We start from the raw sequence: 24,597 nt of genomic DNA on the forward strand, positions 1-24,597 counted from the left end.
ATATTTTCATTCGAGTTGCTATTGCGCATTTATAAGATTTGATGCATGCTAACATTATTATTTTGCGAAATAACAAGGAGACCTTAAGGAACACGGCCATATTTTTCTAAAAGCAACAACTTTAAACCTGAACAGTCAGCTGAACTAGAACTCCGACACCAGAGCTGCTCTACTGTTAAGCTATGGGCTTGTTGTTCCTCAGGCTGCAGAAGCAAAAAGCCTGAACCGTAAAATCCCCGTTACTTGGTCTCTGACACTAACGACAATAAACCACCTAATATACTTGAACACAAGGTAAAAACATTGTCCGTTAGAATGGATGAAAAATGTTTAGATACATTTTTACAAGAAAAATGTCTAGCATAAGCTACAGCTAATGTTAGCCAGTTTAAAGAAAGTAAAACTCACCTTCGTATCTGTGTATAACGAGGCGAACATCTTAAAACTTTTCTCCAGCTTATTGTCGGGGCTTCAGATCGATGTTCATCATTAATTGTTACCTTGGACACAACCAGTGGAAAGAGACATTTTCAATAGATCGGAAATGATTGAGCCGCTTTTCCCCGAACGCGGAAGCTGAGGAGCAAAGAGCCCATTAGTACCACAAGCTGAGAAAAGGACGGAAAGCAGAAAAGGCCGTTGCTAGCTGGACATCCACAAAGCCAGTCTTTTCTTGTAAGCCACTCTGAGGTTCCCTTCTTTCTTTCTTAGAAAACCTTTCAGCTCCGCTGTTGCTTTTCCTTAAGTTATTATTTCCTGCTTCAATTGAAAATCCACTTTAGAAAACTGTTTAAGTGTAGAAATATAGTCATCCATGTTGACGTTGGAAGAGAGGAGAAAACAAATCTATCGCTGCACTACACTTATTTACTGTATGGCTAGCTCCATGGCTAGCATAGCTAGCTCGCTGTTTCTGTCTCTTACTCTGCAGTTGTGGAGTCTCAATGTCTGGGATCATGAGCGCCCCCTGCCATGAGGCCAGAGAACTGCCTGCCTCACCTCCAATCTGTTCTCTGGTTTCTGATCGCTGCTCAGCACAGAAACACGTTACACACACAGAGTTGGTGACAAAAAACACTGAACATTATGTACATAAGCTAAATTATGGAAAATCAGTTTATGTATTAAATGTTTCTAACCATTTTATTGTCAGCGTACAGACAGGAGAAACATTGAGTAGCAGCCAGCGCAGTTAGCCAGAGGTTGATCAATCCCAGGTGAGGCTCAGCTTCCTGCTGCCTCACCGACTTCACTTCTGAGCATTTGAATGGGAAATTGCAAAAATTCTGCAATTCTGAAGAAAAAATAATCAGAATTGGTTAAGCTAAATGAAAAATAAATACTTTATTGTACAAACCACAGGGTGAAAATAGAAATATAAATTATTTTTCCATGAAGACAGATGAGGCTCTGCCTCACCTGTCTCCCCTGACTCAAATCACTGGGTTAGACCCAGTATGTTCTGGTCATGAGGTCAGTGTTGACAGACCTGATGAAGGTTTTCTAAGCTAAAGCTAGCTACCTTAAATTCCTCAATGTTCCAGTTAGATCAGTTGGACCAGTTGGATGCTACACATGCGGCCATCCTTCCTGTCATTACTGTCACATAACGGTCCCCAGTTGGACCAGTAAAACCAGACTGGCAGATCTCAGATCAGCAGTTTTAATTCGTTTTCACAGCAGCAGCAAAGCGACTCACTATGGAAACTGTGATGTCACAGACGCACCATGACGACATCACAGCTGTTAAATACTACATTTCTCTGTCTCTATGGGAACAGTAAAATATGAATATACAAAGTTAAATATTCTCTCATCTGATTGGTCCAAACTGTCTGGGGCCCCGCCCCTTTACAGTACAGCAGGAAGTAGAAACAACACTTTCCAGAATAAAATCATTTTCCACCAAAGTAACAACCTGTGATTGGCTACGTCAGTGAAACAGGAAATGATGCAGCAGCTCAACAGTGATTGGCTCATTCAAATGTTTCTGCCACCATCAGAAGGTCCAGATGTTCAGGGTGACCCGGTTCTGGTTGTGGTCGAGCTTCATGGCTGTTATGAGGCTGCAGTGACAGACTTCCACCAGGAGGGGCTAGAGGACCAATCCATTGCCATGGCAACCAATCTTCCTGAAGCTTCTCCAGAACCCAGCAGGCAGAACCAGAACCTTCCTCTGATTGGCATCAGCATGTTAGTCTGGCTCTGCCCACCTGAGCAGCAGTCCAATCACAGTCCACCCTGTCCTGATTCTTCTTCTGTGGGTTGACCCGAGCGCGGTGGGTCGTCAGAGTCCAAGGGGAAGCACTGTGATGATGTCACTTCCCCTCTTCCCCCTCATCCCCGCCTGCCACCTCCTCCTCCTCTGGCTCCCCCTGCTGGCCGCTCTCAGGAGCTTCCTCTGTGGCTCCTTGGGGATCCTGGTCCTGGTCTTGGTTCTGGTCCTGGTCTTGGTTCTTTTCCTGGTCCTGGTTCTGATTCTGGTCCTGGTCTTGGTTTTGGTCCTGGTCTTGGTTCTTTTCCTGGTTCTGGTCTGGGTTCTGGTCCTGGTCCTGGTCTTGGTTCTTTTCCTGGTCCTGGTTCTGATTCTGGTCCTGGTCTTGGTCTTGGTTTTGGTCCTGGTCTGGGTTCTGGTCCTGGTCTTGGTTCTTTTCCTGGTTCTGATTCTGGTCCTGGTCTTGGTTCTGGTCTTGGTCTGGGTTCTGGTCCTGGTCTTGGTTCTTTTCCTGGTTCTGGTCCTGCTCTTGGTTCTTTTCCTGGTCCTGGTCTTGGTTCTGGTCTTGGTTCTTTTCCTGGTCCTGGTCCTGGTTCTGGTCCTGGTTGTGATCAGTTTCGGTTTCTGTCTCTGGCTCGCCTCCCGGTCCCGGGATGCTTTCTGCCTCCGACTCCAGAACAGGGTCCTGGTCCGACCCATTTGGAGCTGTTGGTTCTGGTTCCGCTGGGTTCAGGGGTTCTGGTTGGGAGGTGATGGACTCCTTCCTCCCCAGTCCTGGAAACACAGAGACACACGGATGAGGGCCCAGTTGGATCTAAGACCTTTGGTTCTGGTTCTGCTGTGAGGGGGAACCAACATCTCCACCAGAGTTTCCCCCAGTAAACCTGCTGAGCCCGGCGGGCGGTCCGCCACCGGTCCGCCAGGTTTTTGTATTAAAACATGTTAACTAGACAGGAAAAGTAAAAATATTACTGGGTAATTAAATCTTACTGGAAAACTTCACCAGTGAAACTATTTAAACCAACAACCAGTCTGAAAAACAACAAATCAAAAAATATAATTAAGATGAATATCAATTATTTGCACTTTTGTTTAATCCAAATGAAGTCAGCGGCTCCATCGGGCCCCCAGGGCTTCAGGGGCCATAAATGATCATATTTTAACACAGATACATAAATGTAACATTTATTTATTAAGATGATCGATGCTGCTAAATTTGATTTAATGGTTTCAACATAAATTAAAATATTTAAATTGTTTAACATTTATATGTAAGATTTTATGGCAAATTTACTTTGTAAAAGTTCAAAGAACAATATTCATAGTTAGATTGTTTTGTTACCATAGCAACAGTCTGATGCTGTGAGTTTAATCTTTGAGTTTGAGCAAATGAATAAACTGTAATTATAACTGATTGTTTTTAGTTTGGCCAGTTAATCTACTCTCTCTCTCCCAGATTAAATCCAACCCAGAAGCTGGGTTGGACCTAGGGGTCCCCAGCAAGAGGGGCCCCTAGGTCAGATTCTGCCCCAGGCCTCATGCAGCCTTGGACCGGCCCTGCAGGATGAGTTCAATCTGCTGCACTGATGATGAGCAACAAACGGAGATTTAATTTAATTTAATGCTAATGTGGCTTTAGCAGCTCTAACATTTCTGTCTGTTGAGTTTTAATAAGAGCCACAGAAACTGTTTTGGTTGCTCCAGTTTATGGGACGAGTTTCTCAGATCTCCGTTCTCAGTAACTCTGACTAAGTAGACAAAGCGTCTGATATGATTTGTTGCATTGTGTAACCAAAAAAATAATACTACAAAAAATAATAAAATAAGATTAAACCAGTGTGATGCGTGACTATGACACGAACACAAAAGCTCCTAACTGGGCTGAACCTGCATGATCAGGTTAGCACTGGTTAGTTAACCGCTAACGCTCCGACTAACTGGGAACTCAGACATGAACTTTACAGCACAAACAGCGCCACACGCTGGGCAGCGTGTTGAGATGGAAACGCCACATAATTCTTTGTTCACAAAGATAAATCATTCTCACCGCGCACGTCTGAAAGCAACTACAAGTTATAGAGCTGTGCAACCAGAGCTAACGCGGTGGGTTTTAAACTCCTACCTTGATGTTGAGTAGGCTACTCCGAAGAAACATGATTCTGTTGGGGTTGATGTAAATATCCATACAGGTCAGCCTGTGTCCAGTTTGAGTGAAAGGGGGCGCGCGATCCGCGCTGAGGTAAACTTCAAAGCTCATTCATCAGCATCGCACAGAGGCGCCAGCTGTGTGATTGGTCCGCACTCCGGCTTTAAATGCATAAACTATAAACATATATTTTAGGAATTAATTTGCTTTGCCAGTGAAACACTCTGATCAACAGAGACGCTTTCAAAACGGATTAAATTAGTAAAAAAACAAAAAAAAAATCCTTTTTTTTAATTATTAATTTTTCTAAAATCAAAAAGAAGCAACGCTTGGCCTAGCTAGTAAAGCTAGTAAAGGGGGGGCTAGTAAAGCATGGCAGCCCGCCAGGCTTACAATGCACTGGGGGAAACCCTGTTTCCACTGAGAATTTCTGCAGACAGAAACCCGGATCACCAGATCTTGAAGGATCTACTGACAGGCTGAAGCCCTGAACAGACAGTAAATAAAGTCGGTACCAGCAGGCATCAGAACCAGCGCCTGCAAGATGTCCGACAGCGACACGATGCCAATGATATGAGACTCATCGTCAACCACGACCAGCCTGTGGACCTGCAAACACAAAGACTCAAAATCAACCAGATTTGGGTCTTTGCAGCACCTTTCACAATAAAAACCTTGAAACTTTTTGACACCTTCTGTATCCTGGTACCTCAGCTTTCACGATCCGGTCCACGATGGTCTCCAGCGTTTCCAGCTTGTTGCACTTCATGACGCCTTCAAAGTACTGCGATCTGTGTCTTAGAGCCTGGGTGACCGTCACATCCAGATTGTTGTAGGTCTTCTCAGCTGCCAGGTTCTGAACAAACACAGCAGTCAGAAATCTGACAACTTCTCCAGAACCAGCAGAGGACGAAAATACTCACAATCACGTCAAACTTGGAATAGATGTCCACCACCTTCCCTGCAGGCAGACAGGATCCCAGCTCATCAGACTCTCTCAGAAATCAACTCTTAACAGGACGACGGAAACAGCTGCTTACCGCTATGATCCACCACGGGCAGCGCAGAGACCCGGCGGTGTGTGAACACAGACAGGGCCGTGATGAGCGGTGTGTCGGGGTGGATGTAGGCAATGTTGGAGTACGTTCCCACCGCATGTTCCTCCAGTGTCTGCTTCATGAAGGCCGGCATGGGCATCTCACACACCTGAAGCCGAAAGGGGTAGAGGTCAAGAGACAAGAAAAGAAGACATAGTTGGAGACAATGAGGTACAGTGTACCAACAGCAAGGTTTGCCCCAGAAAACCAGCTAAAGCAGTCATTCATCCAGCGGCCCGTTGTGTTTTTCAGTTAAAAAATGTTTAAAGTTGACAAGAAATTTGAAAATACCACTTGATAATCAGGTGTTATTGAAAGATTACCCTTTACACCTGAAATGTAAAGGTGTTACACTAGAAAGCCTCTTCCATTGTCTCTCTGAACGTCTTGGGTAGAAAAGCTCTCGCACCTAACTCGCCCCCACTAACTTGCCCCCACTAACTTGCCCCCTAACTCGCTCCCCACTAACTTGCCCCCCCAACTTGCCCCCCTAACTCGCTCCCCACTAACTTGGCCCCCCAACTCGCTCCTCACTAACTCGCCCTCTTAACTCACTCCCCACCAACTCGTCCCCACTAACTTGCCCCCCCAACTGACCCCCACTAACTCGCTCCCCACTAACTCGCCCCCCCAACTCCCTCCTCACTAACTTGCCCCCTTAACTCACTCCCCACTAACTCATTCCCAACTAACTCGCCCCCCACTAAGTCGTCCCCCACTAACTCGCCCCCACTAACTCGTCCCCCACTAACTCGCTCCCCACTAACTCGCCCCCACTAACTCGCTTCCCAATAACTTGCTCCCCACTAACTCGACCCACTAACTCACTCCCCACTAACTCGCCCCCCACTAACTCACTCCCCACTAACTCACCCCCACTAACTCGTCCCCCACTAACTCACTCCCCACTAACTCGTCCCCCACTAACTCACTCCCCACTAACTCGCCCCCACTAACTTGCCCCCCCCTAACTCACCCCCACTAACTCGTCCCCCACTAACTCACTCCCCACTAACTCGCCCCCCCAACTTGCCCCACTAACTTGTCCCCACTAACTTGCCCCCCACTAACTCACTCCCCACTAACTCGCCCCACTAACTTGCCCCCCACTAACTCGCCCCCACTAACTCACTCCCCACTAACTCGCCCCCCACTAACTCGTCCCCCCAACTCCCTCCTCACTAACTTGCCCCCTTAACTCACTCCCCACTAACTCATTCCCAACTAACTCGCCCCCCACTAAGTCGTCCCCCACTAACTCGCTCCCCACTAACTTGCCCCCCACTAACTTGCTCCCCACTAACTCATTCCCCACTAACTCGTCCCCAACTAACTCGCCCCCACTAAGTCGTCCCCCACTAACTCGCTCCCCACTAACTCGCCCCACTAACTCGCCCCACTAACTCGTCCCCCCAACTCACCCCCCACTAACTCGCCCCACTAACTCGCCCCCCACTAACTCGCCCCACTAACTTGTCCTCACTAACTTGCCCCCCACTAACTTGCTCCCCACTAACTCGCCCCCACTAACTCACTCCCCACTAACTCGCTCCCCACTAACTCGCCCCCCACTAACTCGCCCCACTAACTTGTCCTCACTAACTTGCCCCCCACTAACTTGCTCCCCACTAACTCGCCCCCACTAACTCACTCCCCACTAACTCGCTCCCCACTAACTCGCCCCCACTAACTCGTCCCCCACTAACTCGCTCCCCACTAACTCGCCCCCACTAACTCGCTCCCCACTAACTCGCCCCCACTAACTCGTCCCCCACTAACTCGCTCCCCACTAACTCGCCCCCACTAACTCGCTCCCCAATAACTTGCTCCCCACTAACTCGCCCCACTAACTCACTCCCCACTAACTCGCCCCCCACTAACTCACTCCCCACTAACTCACCCCCACTAACTCGCCCCCACTAACTCACTCCCCACTAACTCGCCCCCCCAACTTGCCCCACTAACTTGTCCCCACTAACTTGCCCCCCACTAACTCACTCCCCACTAACTCGCCCCACTAACTTGCCCCCCACTAACTCGCCCCCACTAACTCACTCCCCACTAACTCGCCCCCCACTAACTCGTCCCCCCAACTCCCTCCTCACTAACTTGCCCCCTTAACTCACTCCCCACTAACTCATTCCCAACTAACTCGCCCCCCACTAAGTCGTCCCCCACTAACTCGCTCCCCACTAACTTGCCCCCCACTAACTTGCTCCCCACTAACTCATTCCCCACTAACTCGTCCCCAACTAACTCGCCCCCACTAAGTCGTCCCCCACTAACTCGCTCCCCACTAACTCGCCCCACTAACTCGCCCCACTAACTCGTCCCCCCAACTCACCCCCCACTAACTCGCCCCACTAACTCGCCCCCCACTAACTCGCCCCACTAACTTGTCCTCACTAACTTGCCCCCCACTAACTTGCTCCCCACTAACTCGCCCCCACTAACTCACTCCCCACTAACTCGCTCCCCACTAACTCGCCCCCCACTAACTCGCCCCACTAACTTGTCCTCACTAACTTGCCCCCCACTAACTTGCTCCCCACTAACTCGCCCCCACTAACTCACTCCCCACTAACTCGCTCCCCACTAACTCGCCCCCCACTAACTCGCCCCACTAACTTGTCCTCACTAACTTGCCCCCCACTAACTCGCTCCCCACTAACTCGCCCCCACTAACTCGTCCCCCACTAACTCGCTCCCCACTAACTCGCCCCCACTAACTCGCTCCCCACTAACTCGCCCCCACTAACTCGTCCCCCACTAACTCGCTCCCCACTAACTCGCCCCCACTAACTCGCTCCCCAATAACTTGCTCCCCACTAACTCGCCCCACTAACTCACTCCCCACTAACTCGCCCCCCACTAACTCACTCCCCACTAACTCACCCCCACTAACTCGCCCCCACTAACTCACTCCCCACTAACTCACCCCCACTAACTCGTCCCCCACTAACTCACTCCCCACTAACTCGCCCCCCCAACTTGCCCCACTAACTTGTCCCCACTAACTTGCCCCCCACTAACTCGCCCCCCACTAACTCACTCCCCACTAACTCGCCCCACTAACTTGCCCCCCCACTAACTCGCCCCCACTAACTCACTCCCCACTAACTCGCCCCCACTAACTCACTCCCCACTAACTCGCCCCCACTAACTCACTCCCCACTAACTCACCCCCACTAACTCGTCCCCCACTAACTCACTCCCCACTAACTCGCCCCCCCAACTTGCCCCACTAACTTGTCCCCACTAACTTGCCCCCCACTAACTCACTCCCCACTAACTCGCCCCACTAACTTGCCCCCCCACTAACTCGCCCCCACTAACTCACTCCCCACTAACTCGCCCCCCACTAACTCGTCCCCCCAACTCGCCCCCAGACTCACAAAGAGCTGCAGGAACTTCAGGACCCTCTTGTGAGTCAGGATGTAGAGAGCGTTGCCGCTGATCGGATCGATGACAGGAAGCCGGTGGATCTTGTTCTTTATCAGGGAGTGGACCGCTTCGAACACACTGGGGAGGCCGGGGGGGTTAAGAGAGAGAGAGAGAATCAACAGCTGCTGTTCTGCCTTCAGGAGGAACTCTGGTCTGACCTGCGGTCCAGCAGAACCTCCATGTTGTCTGGATGACCTGATGAATCTACCTGGCGTCAGGTGAGATGTGAACCAGAGGTTTGAAGGTCTCCTGCAGGTACAGCTCTGTGAACATGGAGGGCACACGTTACTCTCAGGGCTTTTCCAGAGGCTTCCGGGTCGGTCGGCTCTTACCTCTCCACGTCTCGATCTTATGCTCCTCCAGCTCGTAGATCTGCACCTGGACACACACACACCTGAGAGACACACCTGGGAAGAAACACACTGAGACGGCAGCAATGACGCGGGGCAGCTGACGCCTCACAGAGGTTCAGTGAGGTGGAGGGGTCAGAGGTCAACCCGTCTGGTTTCAGGTTCCATAGAAACCTTCAGCAGACTAATCCTGATACCTGCAGCTCCAACAACCAATCAGAGCACGGTCTAAATCTATGATTTTCATGTGTCAAATAAGCTGTTGCTATGACAACAAAACACCCTTTCAAACACAGGGACAGGTGTGTGTGTGTGTGTGTGTTACCATGGGGGATTTATAGTATCTGGTCAGGATGTTGATGAAGTCTGTGATGGTCAACATTCCTGGAACAAAAACCGCCTGTTATCATCGTCATCACCTCCATCAGGTGAGACGTGTCAGGCTTTTATTGTGAAGGTTCAACAGGAAGCAAGGTACTCTTACCCACAAAGCTTTGTTTCTTGCTCTCCCACAGAGGAGCCGCTCTCACCCCGTTAGCCACCAGCGCGAAGAAGGCCTTCTTCACCTGCAACGACAACGCCCCACCAGAACCGGGCCGACCCAGAAGGGCCCACAGATCAGAACCGGGCCGACCCAGAGGGGCTGGGAGGTCTGGTATCTGATTAAAACCAACCTCAGTAATGAACACAGCTGCTGTTGCAACAGAACCCATCAGAACCCAGCGTGGTTCTGGTCTCACCTGCAGCGTTGTGTCGAACACCACCAGTTTGGAGCTGGTGGGGACGATGTCGTAGCACTTGTGGCACTTCATGAACCGCATGTAGATGTCTCTCTCCGACTCCTCGGATCCTGGACCACAGAACAGAACCACGGGTCAGAACCACAGAACCGTGGGTCAGAACCGATCCTGTTGCCCAGATTATGATCGCTGCTGTCCTTTCAACTCTCCAGTGAGCTGGTTCTGCTTCTGAACCGTCTGTTGCCAAGACAACATCCCACCTGGCTGCAAAACCTGCCGACCCGACGGAGAGGCGAGGGATTAGAGGAGCCTTACCGGCATCTCCGGGTTCCGTCTGATCCAGCTGCTCCGACATGCCGCCAGCGACCTCCACCTGGACGGAAAACACAGACAGAGTGAGGCATCTTCCCAATAAACCATCTTTATGACCCCGCCTGCATCACTTTCTGCTACTTTCTTCATCTCAAGGGAAACTTTAAATGTTGGCAGAACTGGGATCATCCCAGTATTGTTAAAGAGGCGAGCTGGAAGGCTCTCCAGTAGCAGTCAGTGTGGCAGCGAATCTGAAGAAGCCTCTGACTGAAGACAGCTGGCGTTTGATGACCTCATGACTACCATGACCTGCTAGCAGCTCAGTATCTCACTCCACAGCAATATGTGCTGGATGCCTCCATCAGCTAGCTCTGCTAATCCGTCTCCTTCGCTTTTGCTGCTGCCCTTTAAATCTGAACTTCCTCCTTCTCTCTGCATCCATGAAGTTTCCTGGTCAGTGCTGGCAGGATTTGGAGTCCCAGTTCAGGGATTATTTGACCGTGGGACTGGAGGAACCTGTCAGCTGCTCCACAGCAGAGACGAAGGACGAGGTTTTCCTTCCAGTGGAAACAGTTAGTTCTGCAGCCTGGACCTACTGACCACCAGAGTTCCCCATTAGAACAGCCAGTTACCAGGACAACCACTAACTGACCAGTTCCCCAGCGGTACCTGGTCTAATCCCAGGTACCGCTGGGTTTATACGGGGTTTACCTGATTAAATAAAATAAGGGAATATATAGGGGGGAAAAGTTAGGACAATTCCAAGGGCCCTTGGCTGACAGGGGGCCCTCCACAAAAATTATTTTTTTCTTATAGAAGTAGAAAAAAAATTGGGGGCCCTGTCATTACTAAATTAATCATAGTGTTTTTAAAATTGTTTTATTAGTAAAAACAAAATGTTACCACTCCCAGACTAAAAAAAGCTCCCATCCATATTTGTACGAAAACCCTGGATCTGCATAAAATGGTTCGTCAGTAAAGACCAGAACATCTGTGGTTGTTTCTATGATGCCTAGAAAAATTATAGCCAGGTTTTCAAAATATATAGAGAGAAAAAGACAAGAGTGTCAATGTATAGCCCAGTTTTTCTCCAAGAGAAGTGAGTAACTGTGTGAGATTATCAACCATTTAGCATAGTTAGCTTAGCTACAGGCTACTGTTTGCCTCCATTTCACTAACATTCAATGAATTAAGGAAAGAATTTAACAACTTGTTCATATATTTAACATGTCCCTGCACCTCTTACCACACTTAACAACAGATAAGTGAGTCAGCAGCAGCTCTAACCCCGATACCACCATAACCTTTAACCCCTGTCCCAGTAAAAAAAAAAAAGGTGAGCAACACTGTGTTCAATGATAAGCTAGTTAGCATCATTCCAGGGAATCTATAGGAATTTTCCCTGTCTCCCTACTTTCTTTACAGTTACACAACAAAAACAATGTATTTCTTACTGACAGAAATTCAAACAATCTTTAGCACACTTAGCAGTGAGTGAATGAATTTGATTGACAGCACCAAGACTGCTCTCCTGGTTCTGACTGGTGGTTTTTGGTCAGATCGGTGCTTAGACAGGAGTAGCAGCTGAGGGAGGAGATCTTGATCTTTTCACAGATTACCTGTCACGACATGGTGACAGCTTTAACAAATGTGGAAAAATTTTTTTTTATTAGGGTTATAATCTGGAGCTTGGACAAAATACAATAACATAGCATTTTTTGAGAAGTCTGGATTGCTTCATGTATCTTTGCACGTTGCCTGTGACTGTTGCTGGTGGGGAGAGACATTTCAATGAGCTAAAACTGATCATTAAAAAAAATTGTATGCAGACCGTTGCATGTAAAATTCATTAGCAGTGAATATTGTGCTAGTATCAGTACTGGACCACAAAAAACAAGGCAGTTGCAAGCCTTTAAAATTGTGACTCTTTTGATGAGTCAGATAGACTTGTATTGTAACACAAGGTGCGCGGGGGGGCAATTTAATGTTTTGTCATGGGGCCCACGATTCCTGGCGGCGCCCCTGCCTCTGCGGTCGTACGCAGCATCATAGACAGCATCCTGGTGTTGTGCATCATCTGGTCACCAGGTAATCCCGTCTCGGTGTTTACCGGTGGTTCGGTGATGAAACCGCAGCCGATGCTTTCAGAACCGGGTCCGCTCTGACGTCACCCGGTCTGACTCTCCAGGGTGTTCAGCGAAATAGATAATGACGGTTTTTCAGCTAAAATGGCAGACTTTTCAAGGGGAATCTAGAAACCGATGAGCCCACGGCTAGCACCTACCGGTCAGGCTCCGTTCATGAACTGCTCCGAGCGGCTTCTCTCCGCGAGAGTCCTCAGGGCTTTTATTCGGAGATGGAGCAGGTTTTCAGTGCTCCATCTTGGATCTAAGTCCGGATGGAAGAGCCCGCTGAGCCCGGAAAGCGGTCTGACACCTCCGCCTGCTCTCGGCAATATTCGGCTACTTTCGAAAAAAGCTTGCTTCTCTCGGTAACAGTCGCTTCGTTCGGTCAAAATAAAAAGCTGATCTAACTAACTTCCGGTGAAAGCGATGAAAATAAAAGCAGAATGTTTCTAATGAATAGTTAGATGGGCCCAGCTGACAGAACCTGAACAGAACTTTATCTTCTCTGGTCATAGAAACTACAGAACCCACCTGTGCTATCTAAATGCCCTGAACACGCCGCTGTTGTTCCGGCTCAATGCCTCTGTTCTTCAGTGTGATAATGAAACCCTGTCAGACATTTTTAAGAGATGGTTTAGTAACTTTCCTTTAATTGAAAGTAGAAATTTCTATTCCATTGATAACCGTCTTTAACCCGTTTGGATCAAACCTTTTGGGTTTCCTTCCTCAAGCTTCTCCTGGCGTTCTGGTCCGATCCTCCTGGGGGAACGGAGTCCATTTTGTAGTCCGCCTCATGATGGATGATCTGCCTCCATCAGGACTTTGTGACTCCAGACCATCGACTGTCGGTCACCGTGGCTGAAAGCTGAGGCTGCTGTGGAAGACCAGCCTGTGCCCAGGCTTTAACTGTTTCATGACGCGAACCGGGTCCTCCTGCAGCAACCGGCCCACAGCATGAGGCTGCCACTCCCATACTTCACAGTAAGGGTGGCGAAAGGTTCCTCGTTCTTCCTCCAAATGTGACGATGGTCACTCAGGCCGGTCAGCTCCACTCATCAGACCTCATTCCTCCATTAGTCTGGAGCGGCCGCTCCGGTCAGAACAGAACCAGCTACAGCAGGGCTGTGTTCTGGGCTCACTCTGCACATTTTGGACCAGAACCAGATCAGAACTGGTCCATGTTTATTGTTTGACAGTTTGAACAGAAGAACCTTTACTGTTTGATAAATAGTCCCAGGATGGACCGATCTGGTTCTGGTTCTGGTTCGTTTCCCATCGAGACAAACCAGAAGGCGTTCCAGGTGCGGCTCAGACGAGTCAGCTAACCTGTCAGACGTTGTGAAGGAAACCAAAAGGTTTGAGCTGTCCTCCATTTTAAAACACAGTTTAGAAATGGGCCGGCCCAAAGCGTAAGCAAACTAAGCGGCTGCTCAGGGCGCCGTGGAGGCTTGGGCCGGTCCTGATTTTCCCTGATACCGACAAAGAATGCAAAAATAAAATCCTCACCAAGTTTTCTGGCTTTCAGCAAACAGATTTTAGTGATTTGGGTGAGACAGAAAACAGGTAAAGATGGATCGATCAATCAATCGATCAATCACCCTTCATTCTAAAAGCAGATCAAAGTGCTGTACAGATCAACAGAAACAAACAACTCCCCTCCAGCCCCAGATGGAAAATGCAGACTGAGCAGAAATGATTCGGTTAAATCGGGTCTGGATCGGCTCTTAAAGACAGAAACGTTTCCTGCAGCCCTCAGGTTCCCTGGCAGACCGTTCCCCAAACTGGGCCGTGATACTGGGAAGAATCCTCACCATCAGTGTGAGTTCTGACTCCGGGAACCGTTATCAGTCCGGTGCCAGAGGGTTTGTAAGGTAATAGCAGCTCTGCAAGGTAAGATGGTGCAAGACCATTAAGAAATTTAAAAACCAGTAAAAGAATCCTAAATCAGTCCTGAGCCATACTGGGAGCCAGCGCAGTGGTTTTAAAGCAGGTGTGATGGGAGCCTGCCTTGGTCCTGGTCAGCTGTGGAGCAGCAGGACAGGAGCCTCAGCGAGAGAGAGCAGAGCGAACTCTCACTCAAATGTTCACAATGTCTTCACACAGATTGATTTAATGATGGGTGCAAAATTCTTGCTCTACCCGAGTGTAGAGCAAGAATTTTGCTCTACACTTCTAAAATTTACAATTCTAAAATATCACAATATAGCAACTTCAGACCACGCCCCCTTTCTCTGGATTTACATTTAGATCATTTGAACCAAACTGAAAGGACGTGGAAATTGAAGGAGCCAGAATTCTGTAAGTTTATCAGAGAGCAGATACGTTTTTCCTTGAAATGAACGTCTCCTAAAATACTGTGGGAAACTGAAAGCCTATTTAAGGGGAGATATTATATACTGTATCTTTGAGCAGCAAGGAGGAAAAGGAATCGAGCAGTCGGTGGATTTAGAGCAACAAATCAGGCGTCTGGACAAGGACAACGCTACAGAGACTCAAAGTAATTCTTTCACTAAGATACAAATATAATCAATTATTGTCAGATCACATTACCAGAACTTCTATTTTTACAGTTTTATGAATCATTGTATTCCTCCAATGCTGTAAACGATATTTACAATATTTAAAATCTCATACTCAAAACATCCATAAAATGAATGAAACAGTGATGATGAATTGGGTCCAAGAGGCAGGTGGCTGGTTGGACTGGAGAGAAAACTTTGCTGAGTATCAGGCTCAGGTAGACAGTCCAGAGTTTCCACAGGTAAAAACATTCAGTGGGTTTAAAAACAGGGTTCTGCTCAGATCCAATTCCAGCTCTAATTGACTTGATCTGAACTGTTCGCAGAGTCAGTCTGTGAACGAGCAGTAAAGTTAGTTCATCAGATTTTCAATGGTGGAAAACAAAACTGTGGGATTATTTTTGTGACTGTTAATTATTTGGGTGAAATATGAATTTCTTGAATTTCGGACAGCAGCGTTGCATATGTGGAACTGTTCACAAAGTTTGGGATCAGTTCTCAGTTTGTGTTTCCTGCCATTTCTTTTAAGGTTCTTTAAATTTTCATTTTTAGGGCATAGTTGTTTATTAAAAACAGTTTGTTGAAACTAATGGAGCTACATGGTCCAGGTTAGATTTCAGTTTGTTGAAAAATTGGCTGACCATTGCGTCACAGGAAGCAGCTAAAATAACAGGAGGATTATGGGTAATAGCCTCAATAAAATGACCAATCGCCTCAGAGGTCAGGTGGCGCCTCCTAACAGCCGTGGCCTCACACTGGATCAAATTAAAAAACACACAGAGATGGTCAGGTCACCACCAGAGGTCGCAGACCAAAGGTCATGACCTGGTGACCCTGTTGTGAGCGGGCCGGCTGACATGCTGAATAAAATCCATACAGTTTAACGTTTCTAGGAACTGTTTAGAGTCAGATGGATTATCACTCCCTGCCAGAAGCAAGGACTTCCTGTCCACACAGGAAGCAGTTCCACCGCAGCGAACACCTCAGCTACTCACCTGGCTCCAGGTGTGAGCAGAGGCAGGTGGAGGCGGGGCCTGAGGGGGCAGAGAGCTGCAGGTGGAGGTAGCCAGGTGAGCGGCGTCAGGAGGGGAGGAGTAGGAGCGCGGCCTGCTGGCCTCTGGGCGCCGTGGCTCCGTCAGGTACGTCTCCAGGTGGAAACCGCCCACCTGCCTGTGGGAGGAGGGGGCTGGAGGGGAGGGGAAACAACAAACCAACATGAGGAACTGGCGCCCCCTGCAGGATGCTCTGGAGAGCTGCTGGAGCCAGAAAACGTTAACGAGTTTCACTGAACACAGATTCCTTCAAGAGATAGAAATGTGCCTAGTTTTTCCCTCCACTAAACTTCCCACTAATATGGACACAACCTTTCTTCTTCTTAGTTGTCAACGCCAAAACCAGGCAGAACATTCTGGGCTGAAATCCTTTCCCCAGGTCCGCTTAGAGCAGACCTGGGCATTTTACGGCCCGTTGGGCATCCCTGTCCGGCCCGCGGCCCCCCAGTCAAAAATAAAAACGTATTTTTGTGTGGATGCGACGCAGCTGTCTTTTATTTTGAAAGGGCTTCACGCACCGTTCATGAATGCACGTAGGTAAATGCTAACGCACAGTAACAGGTGATGCTAGCAGCCGATCCCCACAAAATGTCATCTCACGGTAAAAAAAGAAAAGTTGGTTCTGAATGCTGAATTTTCAGCAAGGCATGGACAGCGAAATATTTCTTTACTGAAGTCAAAGGCAAGGCCGTGTGTTTAGTTAGTGGTGCACAGGTGGCTGTGTTAAAGGAATATAATATCCATCATCACTACGTGACCAAACACGAAAAGAGATACAAGAACTTTTCAGAGAAAGAGCGCCACTGAGTCGTCTGTAAGGACCTTACCAAGCTCCGCCCACAGCCGACCTAGTGACCTCAAGTCTCACAAACAAAACCTGGCAGCGCGTTGTTTCTCTGTAAACATGGCGTCTTCCACTCGGACTGATTCTCTCCAGTGTATTTCTGACTCCATTAGTGCATCATTTCTACAGGATCTTCACAATATATCAGCTGCTACAATACAGATGAACTAACAAGTTCATGTCATCTTTTTGGATGAGATCAAGGTGTTTGAGCCTCGCGACGCCTCCAACATTGAGAGTCACAACAAAATGCTTTTGCTCCATGAGGAAAACGGCAGATCCACACACCCTCTACATCAGTATAGCTGTGGACAAGATCACTGATGTCTGTTGGTCTTGCCAGGCTGGGTAAGTTGGGCATTCATCGTTTTGAAATCAGTGGGTGATTCCTGTGGTTTGTTGAAATGCTTGAGTGTGCCTAGACCTGATACACTGTACTTGGTGCTAACGTGGCTAACATGAGCAACAGTTTAGTCCAAAGCCTTTTCTGCTAAAATAAAATCTTTAGTGTATGTCAGATACAGACACATTGCATATTGATCTGTTTAGCTAACGTCAGACTGTGTAGCAGACAGGCTTCAAGGTGTAGAAGTTGTATCAGTTCTGCCATTATGCTGCACTTAGCTAACGGGAAGCTAAGTGTGTTTGTGAGACGGCCACGCACGTTGTAGCCGCGCTACCACGTAGAATGAAAAGCAGCCAATGAAAAGCGGCCTCTGTGGTAAGGTCCATTGGTAGCCAAGTTGCAAGCTCATGTGTTGATGTCGTTAACTAAAACAGTTAACTTTATCAGAGCAAAGGCTCTGAACCACAGACAGTTTGTCTCACTTTTAGAGGAAACTGAGACTGACCACCAGGACCTAAGCTACCACACAGCAGTCAGGTGGCTCAGTCTGGGAAAAGAGCTGAAAAGCTTCTGGGACCTGAGAGAGGAGATTCAGGAGATCTCTGTGAGGAAGGGACACGCCATCCCTCAGCTTTCAGAGTCAGACTGGCTGGCAGATCTTGGTTTTACTGTTGATGTGACTGACATTTAGTTCATTCATCTGATCAAACTGCAGAGCAATTGTCTTTTTATGTATGAAATGTACAGTGCAGTCAAAGCCTTCAGTAGGAAGTTGCAGATTCTGTCAAGCCAAATCAAGGCTAATAATCTCAGTCATCTGCCTCCCCAGCAGCAGATCAGATCCAGAGGTTCTCATCCATGTTAGAAGCAGGCTGAGTTTTCAAGGCGATTTCAAGACTTCAAATGCACATGGTGTCTTCTCCCTTCACTTGCAGTGTAGATAATGCATCCAGAGATGTTCAGAGCTCATTGACTTGCAGTCTGACACAGTTCTGGCAGAGCGCTGCGGCTCAGTCCCACTGCTCGAGTTTTGCTTAAACAGGAGAACTTTCCACACTTGAGGAGACGAGCTCAAAAATCCTTGTGCTGTTCGGATCTACGTATGTATGTGAACAGACATTTTCAGTGATGAAGCTCAACAAATCCAGATTCAGGTCTTCCATAACTGATGATCACCTCGCGGCCGTCCTGCCGTTAGCTCCATCAGACATTCAGCCAGACTTCAGTGCACTTGTTGAAGCTCAAGACAGACTGGACTTTTCTCATTGAACAAGTCAACTGGACATGATACTGGAAGCTTTCTATTCCTTGTAGTACTTCAGTTTTGGAGTACTTTATTTTTGTAATTTCTTACAGGTCTTCAAGTCATTACAGTTTCATTTTGTAATGAGTTATTATATTGTTACCTAAAGTGATATTAGTTTTGTGTGTGTACCTCTTTAAGTTTCTGCCGTACTTTTGTGTTACTCGGTCCTTCAGGTTGCAGCACTGCAGGTCCGTCAGGCCTTTCCAATACTTAAAACCATTTATTGCTCATATATGCAGTCGATCAGTTGACTAATATAATACACACCATTTCAGTTGTGGGGAGATTAAAAAGTTAAAAATAAACTCAGATGTGATGACTGTATTTGTTTCAAACTATTAATTTGATAGAATTAGTATTAATTCTCACTTCAACCAAACCACAAATTAACTTTTATGAATATTTACTGAATATTCTTAATACTAAAAGAATCTGATTTAAATATTTTATTACAACAAGACTATGAGAAAATGTTTAATGAGTCGAGATTAAATTAGAGTCATTGCTGGTTCGGCCCTCCAACATATTTCTGATTTTTCATGCGGCCCCCGGCTTAGAGGTTCTGGGAAACGAGCCGAGCCGTTAGAACAATCAGAACCAAACCTGGACCTGAGGGCGGAATGGACCTCTGCTGATTCAGCCGAGTCTACCAAACATTATTAAACCCGTTCCGGTCCGGGTCCAGCTGGTTCGGGTTCTGGTCCATGTTCTGCTGATCCCGGTCCAGGTCGTGCAGCCAGCTGCTCCATCTTTAGCCAGTGATGCTCTGCTCTCTCTAACAACTCTTTAAGCAGCTGTTGCCATGGTTAATGAGACACAGGCAGCAAAGGTCGCAAGGCCCCATAATGCCTCCATCAGCGCTGCTGGAGCCTAACACACACACACACACACACACAGGAGCCTGAAAACACTCAGCTGCTTCTTGCTGCTGCTCTCACCAGAACTTCATTACCCATAATCCCTAGCTGCTGGTACAGAGGAAAGTTCTGACTGCGTTTAACTGGACATTCGTCCTGGGAGAACTGGGAGCACTGGAAACACTGTTTCCACAAGCCATGCGGCCCGGTTTGGCCCGATTCGGCAATGAATAGCTGCTCTATTCTCCTCATTTCATCATCTGGAAACAGAACCGGAACCAGAACCAGGTTACCAATGCTTCAAATATGACCATGAGGTTCAACTAACTGGATTAGCTAACTAGCCAACTAGCTAACCAGTTAACTAGATTAGCTAACTAGCAGTTTGCCCCTCTCCCTTGAGGAGCTCCCTGACCTTTGAACCTATCTGAATCCATCAGAATCCGACCCGGTTCTGTCCTTTTGGAGGCCTGGTGGACAAGTGTCATGAGGTGGTTGCTATGGTAACAAACACATTTATCTTACTGTAGAACAGTGGACGTCCCCCTGGACACGCCCCCGTCTCTTCCTGAGGGACAGAGGACGCCGCGGGAGCGCCGTCTCGGTGACTTCCTGTGTGGACAGGAAGTCACCGAGACGGCGCTCCGAATCCCGCACACAGGACCACACAGGAAGTCCCCACCCTGTCCTTCACCCTCATGCAAGACACGGAGCGTCCTCGTCTGTCCGGCTCCGTACTGTCCTGCCGTCCCCCTGCTGGCTCCGCCTCCTCAGCATCAGGCCGCCGAGACGTTTCATGGAGGACAGCGGTGTCCAATCAGAGCGCAGGAATCAGTCCACTGCCACTCCTGCTGGTTCTAACCCAGTTCTGAGAGACTAGTTGTTGTCTCTGCTGAGATCTTCCTCCCAGTTCTTCCAGTACTCCCAGTACTACGGCTCTCAAGAGGAAACAAACAGGCTGGACCAGAACCAGAACAGCTGTTGCGACAAGAGGAGATTCTCTATCAAATAAAAAGAAGAAGAAGAAGCCACTTCCTGCCTGAGAAGAACCAGAACCAGCAGCTGGGCCAAACTGGGTCCATTTAACACAAAAGCCAGAGCGAGGGGTGGCGCCGCTTAGCTATTGGACCCATCTGAACAGAACCAGAATCAGCAGGACAAATACTGCTGGTTCTGGTCCTGGCCGGGCTGTGATGCCACCTCCGGCCAGCAGGGGGCAGCAGTCTCACCTCTGGCCTTGTCTCTGTGGTTCCGTCCAATCAGCTTGTGGGTCGACCCGGATTGCTGGTTCCACTCCCTGGAGGCCCTGAAGATCCCACTGAAGCTCAGCCTGAAACACAAACGGGTCTAATTGGACCAGAACCAAACCAGAACCTGCTGAATATTCTGAACACCAGGAGAACCTGAGATCCTCCGGTCGGTTCTGACTCAACTATCTGGACCCAGCGGGTTCCGGTTCTAGTGGGCTACCTGCGCGGAGCCTTGGGCGCGGAGTCCTGTGGTCCACTCGGGTCGGGGAAGACGGTTCTGGGAGGAGTCGGACTCATCTTGAAGCTGGAGGTTCTGTTCGAACCGGAGCGTGGACCCGAGGTCCAGTTCAAGGGAACCCGCTGGAAGAACCTCCTGTTGGGGCTGACTGAGCGGCTCAGAGGCTCCCCCTGCTGGACGGGAGGACACGACAGTCTGCAGGCGGAAAACAAGCTGAACGCACCGGGGCCGATTTTAGGCCGGTTCGGACCTGATACCAGTATCAGGACCCTGAACGCATCAGGTCCTCCATTCGGTCAGAACCGGTCTGTAGAACCGAGCCTGAGCAGGTGGCCCAGAGGAACCTGCAGCTGGAACTGCAGCTAAACTAAGTTTACGCTCCAGCTCGCATGATTCTGGTTCTGGTTCTGGTCTTGGTCTGGGTCTCCTCTCGGCTTCCTGTGAAGCGCCATTGTCATGGTTACCTTCCTGCGCCGGTCCCGGTCCGGTCCAGTTGGGTCCAGGGACGACATGCTGAAGGTCCTGGAAAGACAGACGGACACCGGTCACATGACCTGCCGGTTACCATGACGACGTTCTGACGGTCCAGCAGCGGTTCTGCAGGAGGTCCCGATTAACATCTGCTGACTCGGGTTCCCACGGATCAGAACCACCGGGTCAGCAAGCTGAGTCAGAACCATCCGCAGCGCCGCCATGCTGGCCCTCTAGTCGCCATGGCAACCTGGTTGCTCAGCCGCCTGGTTCTGATCGGGGACGTTTCTGCTGCTGACTGGAACCGGACCGGCTGACCTACGGATCAGAACCATAGTTTTCCCCTGCCGGTTCTGGTACCACCTCTACTGGACTCGGCCGAACCAGTTCCTGTTCTGAGCCAGAACCACTCCCGGCCTCAAACCAACCTGCTAGAACCGATTGGTTCTGGTTGGGTCCAGTTGGTTCCGGTTGGGTCCAGGTGTGTCCTGTCTCAGAGCTCGTCTCAGACCCAACTGGATCAGAACCGAGCCTGAAGCAGGTGTGTGTTCCTTTGCCTCACCTGGAGCTCCGCCCCCTCACATGTGTACTGTCAGCCAATCCAGCTGCAGCGGTTCTGGTTCTGGACGGGTTCTGCCCACCACCCTGATGCTCACCTGAGAACCTGCTGACTCCAGGTTTTGCTGCTGGCTCCGCCCACCTCCTCCCTGGGAACAGTGTTTCCATGGCAACCTGTCTGAGAACTGGACCGGTTCTGCCAGTGTGTCTGGTCGTAGAAGAAACCAGTTATGACCCAGTTCTGATCCGCAGAGTTTCACAGTTGAAAACAGGTTCTGTTGTCATTCTAGAACCAGGATCAGCATCAGAACCAGCAGGTCCGCTGGAACCCGTAGGTTCAGACCGGATCGGTTCTGGAGCCTAAGAATGAAGCAGTTCTCAGGAGCCAGAACCGGATCAGAACCCGAACCAGTCCAAACACAGCAACTGGTGAACGGCTGAAACCCAGAGCAGAACACAACTCGGCCTGGAGTTTTGTAGATCCACGAGCAGCGATCAGAACTCATCAGAACCGTGATGAATCCGTCCAATCCTGCCGAGCACAGGAAGTCCCACTGAGGGCAACTTCCTGTTGTCCTGCAGCGTTCTGAGGCAACGGCAACGAACAACCGAGTCTGAGTCAAACAGTTCTCCATGAAAGAACTTCCGTTCGGTTCGGTTCGGTTCGGTTCGGTTCAGTTCAGTTCAGTTCAGTTCAGCTGCTCCTCCCGGTTAAAGATGGCCGTCCTTCTGTATTTTTTAAAAATTTTTATAACTTTATTTTTATTGAAAATTTTTAGAATACTTTCAAAAAGAAAAATCAAACAATACAAAAAATACAGAACAAACAAAACAAATATAAGCCAGTGGGGGGAGAGACTCCTGTTCCAGAATTTACCGTTCATATCCAAAATCAGTCCTGTAGCGTTGATGTGATGTTTCTCCATTTTCCCATTTGTCCTCACGTTGCTCTTCTTGGGTCCTCAGTGTTAGAATCTCCTTCTCATATAATGACTTCACAGTCTGTGTCCTTCCTTTGTGGTGGGAGGGTCAGACTGGCACCACTTCCTAGTTATTACCTTTTTGGCAGAATTTTAAACAAATAACAGTCATTATTAAGAACAACATTCTCCAAAAGGCCAAGATATAAAACCAGACCGGTCTTAGGTATTATGTAACCTAATATTATTACAATCTTTTTGTGTATTTTCTTCCAGAACTGTGTAATTCTAGGACAAAGCCAGAAAATATGGGCACGATTAACATTAACTGCTCCACAATTTCTCCAACACGGTTGAACAGTAGATTTGGGTGTTATAAAAAATCTGATTATATTTTTCCAACAATGTTCTCTCCAAATTCTGGAAGAGGATGTCGTAGTTTGGGTCTTCCAGATATTCAACCAGTCGTCTTCCGTTAGCAGAATTTCCATTTCCCATTTTGTTTTAATATCCAAAGTATTAGTGCCTCTATTTTCCAATAGATGTTTATACAGTTCTGTGTTTTTTACCCTTATAGGTCTCGATCAGCATTTTGACAATCCCATGTTCATTTTGACCTACTCTGTGTTTTATCTCTTTGTTATAAAAACCCTTCATTGTAAATATCTAAAATGGTTTTGAGTTCTTAGAGCAAATTCTTGCTGTAGTTCCTGGAAACCTTTGAAGTGCCCATCTTTAAGGACTAGGCATAACGCTGCTAAATCTTAGGTCTTGAGTAAAATATTTGTTATAAGCTGGCCACTGGATCAAACATAATTGTTCCTCTAGTTTGCATTTCCGGATTATATATATAACCATTTACCCAGTGAGGAACTGGTAATAGCATTAACTTTCTCAAGTGTATTCTTGGTGGTCTCTATATCTCCAATGATACTCCGCGGTTCTCTTCCATGGACCTTTTGTTCAATATTTTTCCATTTCGCTTCATAATTTTTGTCACTTATATTTATTATGGAAGTTATTTGGGCAGCGTGATAATATTCTCTAAAGTCCGGTAATGCCATACCTCCCTTCTCTTTTGGTAATTGTAAAGTTGCGAATCTTATTCTGGGTTTTTTGGCGTTCCATATGAATCCAGATATAATCCGGTTCCATGTTTTAAACGTCTGTCCGGGATTTCTATAGGTAATGCCAGGAAAAGATACAATAACCTTGGTAATACGTTCGTTTTTATGGTTTCAATTCTAGAGCTGAAATCTAGTGTTAGAGCATCCCACCTTCTAATGTCCCTCTTCATTTCTTGGTCCACTCTAATAAAGTTGGCTTTATATAGCTCATCTATCTTTTTCGTTAATTGTATTCCTAGGTATGTCATCAAAGTAGAGTTCCAATTTAATTTATATTGTCCACGAATCGTTTCTGATGGTGTATAACCGAATGTCAAAACCTGCGTCTTTTTCAAATTTAATTTATATCCTGAGTAGAAGCCGAATATCTCTAACTGTTTGATCAGACAAGGCAACGAATTTTCCGGGTTTGATAAATAACAGATTACATCATCCGCGAACAGACCTATTGTATGAAATTCATTATGTATATCAATACCCTTGAGATCCTTATGTTGTCTTAGGTGTTGTGCCAGTGGTTCAATATAAATTGCAAATAGTGTTGGTGATAAACAGCAACCCTGACGGGTAGAACGCTCCAGTTTTATATTATCAGTTAGATTTCCATTAATCTTGTGTCATGAAACGGTGCGGTGTTGGTGATGGTGAGGCAGACGCTTGTAAACCCAGGTAAAGATGA

At 47.9% G+C, this 24,597-nt stretch overlaps 1 protein-coding gene across 1 annotated transcript; it reads right to left on the bottom strand.

Annotated features, from left to right (window-relative positions):
* Positions 1-1,124: 1,124 nt before the first annotated feature.
* Positions 1,125-21,492, bottom strand: LOC114136781 (5'-AMP-activated protein kinase subunit gamma-2-like). The gene is made up of 17 exons (XM_028005051.1): positions 21,307-21,492; positions 20,825-21,015; positions 20,584-20,684; positions 15,945-16,135; positions 10,308-10,365; positions 9,993-10,102; positions 9,737-9,818; positions 9,578-9,636; positions 9,235-9,280; positions 9,111-9,165; positions 8,854-8,980; positions 5,402-5,567; positions 5,285-5,322; positions 5,071-5,217; positions 4,877-4,970; positions 2,778-2,989; positions 1,125-2,549 (listed from the first exon to the last, which is right to left on the bottom strand). The coding sequence occupies exons 1-17, from the start codon at positions 21,352-21,354 to the stop codon at positions 2,319-2,321; spliced, it is 1,956 nt and encodes a 651-aa protein (XP_027860852.1). The 5' UTR covers positions 21,355-21,492; the 3' UTR covers positions 1,125-2,318.
* Positions 21,493-24,597: the final 3,105 nt, after the last annotated feature.

Source organism: Xiphophorus couchianus, chromosome 21 (assembly GCF_001444195.1).
Source record: "Xiphophorus couchianus chromosome 21, X_couchianus-1.0, whole genome shotgun sequence".
In the NCBI taxonomy this organism is placed as follows: Eukaryota; Metazoa; Chordata; class Actinopteri; order Cyprinodontiformes; family Poeciliidae; genus Xiphophorus; species Xiphophorus couchianus.

What these genes read in the sequence shown, in the direction of transcription:
- LOC114136781 (XM_028005051.1), bottom strand. Translation starts at nt 21,354, where the DNA reads ATGTCGTCCCTGGACCCAACTGGACCGGACCGGGACCGGCGCAGGAAG. An exon ending in TAAGATCGAGACGTGGAGAG is followed by an intron (nt 9,166 to 9,234) that starts GTAAGAGCCGAC and finishes CCATGTTCACAG; the next exon opens with AGCTGTACCTGCAGGAGACC. An exon ending in CACATCTCACCTGACGCCAG is followed by an intron (nt 8,981 to 9,110) that starts GTAGATTCATCA and finishes CGGCCTCCCCAG; the next exon opens with TGTGTTCGAAGCGGTCCACT.